Source organism: Chenopodium album, chromosome 16 (assembly GCF_948465745.1).
Source record: "Chenopodium album chromosome 16, dcCheAlbu1.1, whole genome shotgun sequence".
Classification (NCBI taxonomy): Eukaryota; Viridiplantae; Streptophyta; class Magnoliopsida; order Caryophyllales; family Amaranthaceae; genus Chenopodium; species Chenopodium album.
Genome location: NC_137849.1, coordinates 33,659,863 through 33,666,405, shown reverse-complemented (window position 1 = coordinate 33,666,405; position 6,543 = coordinate 33,659,863). Strand labels below are relative to the sequence as shown.

At 37.7% G+C, this 6,543-nt stretch overlaps 1 protein-coding gene and 1 pseudogene across 1 annotated transcript; both read right to left on the bottom strand.

Annotated features, from left to right (window-relative positions):
* Nucleotides 1-2,113: 2,113 nt before the first annotated feature.
* Nucleotides 2,114-3,209, bottom strand: LOC145584104 (putative serine/threonine-protein kinase WNK6). The gene is made up of 2 exons (XM_081641030.1): nt 2,875-3,209; nt 2,114-2,315 (listed from the first exon to the last, which is right to left on the bottom strand). The coding sequence occupies exons 1-2, from the start codon at nt 3,207-3,209 to the stop codon at nt 2,114-2,116; spliced, it is 537 nt and encodes a 178-aa protein (XP_081497156.1).
* A 1,851-nt stretch (nt 3,210-5,060) lies between these two features.
* Nucleotides 5,061-5,681, bottom strand: LOC145584103 (putative serine/threonine-protein kinase WNK9 pseudogene; annotated as a pseudogene).
* Nucleotides 5,682-6,543: the final 862 nt, after the last annotated feature.

The window sequence follows — 6,543 nt, the reverse complement described above, 5'->3', positions numbered from 1 at the left end:
TGCTTAACACCAAGAATAAACAACAACATTTTCAACCATTTTAACTCACGAGAAGTGAGTGACATAGACCTGTATTCGGCTTCAGATGAGGATGTGGCTACAGTGGGCTGTTTCTTAGTCTTCCACGAAACAGGGGAGCGACCTAAGAAAACAAAATAACCTAACAAGGAACGCCGACTCAACGGGCATGCCGCCCAATCACTATCACAAAACACCGTCAAGCGTAAATCTGTCGTAGGTCGCAACAAAATACCTTGTCCCGAACTACCCTTAAGATAGTGCAAGACACGAATGGCCGCATCCCAATGAGAAACCTGTGGAACACTCAAAAATTGTGCCAAAACATGCACTGAATAACTCAACTCCGGTCGAGTGACCGATAAGTAAACCAAACGACCAACCAAACGACGATACTGTTCCGGATGAGCAAACGGCTCACCGGAAGCATGTGCAAGACGATGATTCTGCTCCATCGGAGCATCAATGGGTTTACAACCCAACATTCCTGCCTCACTCAAAATATCAAGAGCATATTTTCGTTGTGAAAGAAAGATGCCATCGGGACTCCGAGAAACCTCAATGCCTAAGAAATACTTAAGCAAACCCAAATCCTTCATATAGAAGCATTTGCTCAAATAGGCTTTAAAACGAACAATGGCATCATGAGAGTTGCCTGCAATAATCAAATCATCGACATAGACAAGAACATGTAAAGAGACACTGCCCTGTACATAGCTAAATAGAGAGTAATCAGCATATGAGTTTTTAAACCCAAAACCTCGCAGAGCACTTGACAGTTTAGCAAACCACTGTCTCGGGGCTTGTTTCAAGCCGTATAAAGATTTATCCAACCTGCAAACTTTGCCAGGTGTCGAAGTACCGTACGCTGGAGGTAATTGCATATATACTTCTTCTTCCAAATCACCATGAAGAAAAGCATTATGAACATCCATCTGATGTAACTCCCAATTCAAAGAAACTGCAACAGACAACAAAACACGTACCGTAGTCATCTTTGCAACTGGAGTGAACGTCTTATTATAATCAACACCTTCAACCTAACGGTTGCCACGAACAACCAAACGAGCCTTGAGACGTTCGACCTTTGACTTGTCTGTGTACTTGATTTTGTACACCCAACCACAACTAATGGCCCTCTTGCCTGGAGGAAGATCCACAATGGTCCATGTGCCATTGCGTTCTAGAGCATCAATCTCATCTTGCATAGCCTTACGCCAACCGACGTCTTTAACCGCCTCTTTGAATGAAGACAGTTTCTTTCCCTTAGTGATCGTCGCCAAAAAACACCTGTGTCTGTTAGAAAAACGATTATATTCAACATGACAAGCTATAGGGAAAGGTTTACATGAGGAATGTGATTGAGGAGGGTCGACAGTTGATGTAGAGGGGTCTATAGTTTCAGAGATGATAGTATGAGTGACATAGTTCCGATGCCACGAAGGAGGCCGTTTTTCACGATGACCACGACCCAAATTATCCGACAAACTCCCCCTCAAGTCCGGATTATTTAAAATATTTTCATCAACTATCTCACGCTCCGGAACACTACTAGAACAAACTAGAGTACTTTGTGTATGAGGCACACAACCCGAAGCTTGAAGGCAATCTGCGTCATGAGGCGAAGAAGAAGAAGAAGCCGGCGAAGAAGAAGAGGGGGCAGCAACCTCCACGACCTCCCCGTGGCTGGAGGACTTGCTGCCGCAGCCTACCCGCGGCCTGCTGCTGCGGGGCTGCTGTTTTACCAGCATGTTCCGCAGCCTGGTCGCGGCTGGGGGCTGGCTGCCGCAGCCTGCCTGCGGGCAGGTCTGCCAGGGGGGTAGAACCGAGGTGAGCAGGCTGCTCCGCATCCTGGTTGTGGCTGGGCAGCTGCTCCCGCAACCCGGTTGCGGGGTGGACTGTTTCGGGCGCATTCCCCCCTCCTTGTACACCAATTTGCGTCCCGAGCACATCGTCATCATCATCCCACACCGGGGGATTTGAAAAATATTTTTCCCACAATAATCTTCGCTCATCGGGAAGCGACTCAAGATACGGAAACTTATCTTCGAAAAACTGAACATCTCTACTCACAAAAAATTCATTCGTCTCTAAATCATAAAGACGCCAACCCTTTTTTTCCGTGAGGATACCCCACAAAAATACACTTTCGGGAACGCGAATTAAACTTGTCTTTAATCCGAGGACGATTTGCGGCATAAGCAAGACAACCAAATACACGCAGACTATCAAAAGATGGAACTTGACCAAACAATAATTCATGGGGGGTCTTACCCTTGAGTACAGGAGTCGGAGTCCTGTTAATCAAATGAACAGCTGTCATAACACACTCTCCGCAAAAATACTTAGGCAACTTTGATAGAGTATAAAACATATTCCTGGGCTTCAACCATCAGCTTAAGCTTTTGGTTGAGTTGGTCCACTAACATGGTATCGGAGCCAGCGTGATACAAAGGTCACGGGTTCGAATCTCATCCGCCCCTCCTTCAAAGTGGAATTAATTTGCACCAGGTATGGGTGGGCCTGTGTTGCATCCACATTTCAAGCCCAAAGGGCCTTTCATGTGAGGGGGAGTGATAGTTTATAAAACATATTCCTGGGCTTCAACCATCAGCTTAAGCTTTTGGTTGAGTTGGTCCACTAAACCAAGGATCGAAAAAAATCTTTAGAAATTAGAGAGGCTCTGATACCATGATAAACTCAAGAACGATGGGAGAAAACGGCTTAGCCTTGTATATTCCATTAATCACAAATATATACTGAATACAAAGGAATACCTAACTTGCCTAAAACTCCTAACAAGATAGACTTGCCAAATATACAATATTAACATAAATATAACAAATCAAACCAAACTCTAATAGATTCCCTGAAGTAAAAAGCTCTGTAATCGTGTTTCGGATTTCAGGGGATTCATTGGGTGTCCAAGAATGGTAGAATTTGAGTATATTTTCATCTTGAGAAGTATCTAAAATCAACAGAGATGCTATTCGATTAAATTCGTCTGTCAACTCAGTCGTCTTACACCAAGCAATCTCCTTACCATCAAACTTATCGAACCCAAGATAAACTGTTCTGGTGCCACTTCTTGCTATGATTTTGTTGTACCTTACGTATCGCCCTTCTGGACACACCTCCTCAACTCTGTATTCGTCTGTTGGTAGTGGTTCTGATGAACTCGAAGCAGCCATTACTGATTAGTTAAACAAACAAAAGAATCGGGATTGAATAGATGATGACTAAGGTTGTTTAATTTTTCTAATGGTATGATGATGAAGAAATGGTTTTGTAGAAAAAATCAGAGAATGATTTTATTTGTTGATGAAAAAACAGAGAATTCTTGGAATAAATGGAGAATGGTATGGTTGTTACTTATATAAGGGTCACTAGTAGTTTTTGGCTGTTACTTGTAGTTCTATCCTAACGGATTTATTTGGTTAGTTGTAGTTAAAGTAAGTCGGTTCAAGAAACATAAATACCCTTTCTTGATTTTTATTTTTTTTATTTTTTATTTTATACAATTTTTTTTATTATTAATTTCTTGAAAATGTTTTGGAAAATATCAAATGACTTCATCCATTCTTAGAACAATTTAAGCCGATTACTTTTTTTTTTTTTTTTTCCTTTGACACGAAGCCAATTATCTTTCATGTGAAAATCAATTATAATATGTTTATATAATATTTTTATACATTTATTTTTTTAAAAAAATTATACATAGTAACTATTAACATTACTCCCTTTTTTGGGTTACATTTTAAGTGTCATATATATACAATTTTAGGTAGTTTAGTTGACTTTAATTTATATAATAAGTTAATAAAAGGTAAGTGAGTGAGAGTAATTGAGGTGAGAGCTTAATTGTACACCCGGATGTATATAACAAGTTCTAAACTAAGGTAGTATTAAAATATTGTTATAAATAATATTAGCATTAACCATTTATTTAAAAGTCAAAGATTTTATTCATGGATGAAAACAATTATTTTTAAAAAAAAAATATAAAAGCTTTTCAGTATACCGTTTATACTAATTTTACTTTACATCGGCCGTATATAAATTGTAGGATACCTTTTAAAGAGTTTATGGTAACTTTGAACCTACTTTAGAGTAACTTTAATTTACTGTATTTAAGTTATAGATTGAAAGGTAAACTTTAGGGATAATTTAATCGAATTGTGCCTTAGGTTTACTCTTGTGAGTTAATGATACAATCATTTTACCTTAAAACATAAGTAGACCTCACGTTAAAATTTTACCTTAAAATTAGTTCATATCATAACATTGATACTATTTTAAATGGAAGGAAAATATATTACTAGGCTTTACTTAATCAAGATGACACAATCACCACATAATAACATTAATAATATTAATGTGAAGGTGGCAACTAGACTAATATAATTTGCTGCTTTTTTTTTTTTTTTTTTGAAGGAAATAATAATATACTTGATTAGTATTTTAATTTGTTTTCTTTTTTGGAAGACTAGCAGTTACACACTTACACTTAAGGAATATTTGGCGTTTACTACTTAGATTTAGGTCCTAATTGCGATTATATATATTTGCTCATAAGCTGTACAAGTTTGAGTGCTCTAATTATCTACTAGTAAAATCCTTATGTCTCCTATGAATTTGTTACAATGCCATCAATTTGTTTCAATTGTATTAATCTAGGGGAAAAAAATCTTGCTTTTTTTGCAATTATAACACGAGAGAAAAAAATGTGAAACAAATGATGAAAATCAATTACTCCATATTTATAATCAACTAAAACTCAGCACTGTTCTTTCATTCAAACACATATAACAAGATAACTAAGCAATAAATGCTTAGAACAACAATCACTTACACACACTTATAACAAGCTAATTAAGTAATGCAAATTAATACACACTGGCACAATCAATACTTAATACTAAGAATCTTCACTAACATACCTTGAATTAAAGACACAATTTGTAATCTAGACATAAACAAAAGAAAATCAAGACTAAATTCTTAAGTTCATACTAATGTAAAGTATCGAATCATTGAACCTATTAGGAACTGCTCCTTCGAGTCAATGACAGCCTCCGTAAGGACCTCAACCATGCTGGTTTCATCATCTCTGCAAGAAAAGGGTGCTTCAAGAGATCAGTTGCCGAGGGCCTCTTAGACGCCTTAGCCAGACACTTTTCAATGAACTTCTTAACCATTTTGTCTTGCACAAAGTACAGAGCAGCCGGCTTAACACCCGACTTAATCTTTGCAAAAAGTTCATATTCTGATCTGTATTCGCTGTACACAGCTTCCTTAGTCATCATCTGTAGCACGCACATCCCGAACGAGTATATATCACTCTTCTCACTCTGTTCACCGTCCAAATCCTCTGCTGACATGTACGATAGTGTACCAGCAACATTATCAGTTTCGCCTTCATAAGGTACCGCGACACCAAAATCTGCTAGCTTAATCTTGCCCGAGACCCCATCAATTAAGATGTTTTCACCCTTAACATCGCGGTGTATAATCATGGGAGTACGGTTGTGAAGATACTCTAACGCGCTTAGAATCTGCCTGCACCAACCCTTGATTGCACTCATTGCAGTAACATTACCAACAATTTCATGTGACCTTCTGTAATTACTAAGACTCTTAGAAGAAGCAAGATCAGTAATCATGTTAATGAATCTTCGATCTTTACTGATTCAGTAACAATAACACTTGATTATATTCTCGTGGTGTAACGTTTGCAACAATTTAGGTTCTCCACAACAATTTTCAACGCTTCCATTTTTCTTTAAGTCTGCATTTGTCACCATAATCTTGTTCCAAGCAACTAGTACACCATTGAATGTATCCAATCCCTCGAAAACTACCTTCGAGGTCCCTTTTCCTATGATTACATTGTACCTTATGAATTGCCTTGACGGACTTCTCTCCTTAACTGTACGTGAATTGGCTCGTGAACTCGAACCCACTTCAATAATATCAGGATTCTTTCCCAGTGAAATCGGACCTTTAGTTTCTATTATTCGTGAACTGGAAGCCATTATTATTAACAGCAACAAAGAGTTTTTTTTTTTTTTTTTTGAGAGAACAAAGAGTTGAAGAACCCAAGAAAGATCTCTTACGATTAAAATTGATGAAAGTAGTTTAGTAAAAACAGAACACTTGAAAGGGGAAATTCCCTGTTTCTCATGGTGAGAAACAAAATTTGTTTTTCATGAGGGCATTTTCGTGAATAAATCAACAACTTTTTCAATATTATGGGCTCCACAGTTGAATAAAGTTGAAAAAGTCGTTGATTTATTCACAAAAATGCCCCCATGAGAAACGAATTCGTTTCTCACGGTGAGAAACTGGGGCTTCCTCCCCTTGAAAGGATGATTGCTATTTCAGAATTCTTGGATCAAATGATTTAATAATGAAGTGATGATTTTGTAGGACATTAAACAGAGAATTCTTGGAACTAACAAATGATTTACAACGGATTGCTATTTATAACAGTATTTTTTATTTTGTTACTTGCAAATGTTAGTT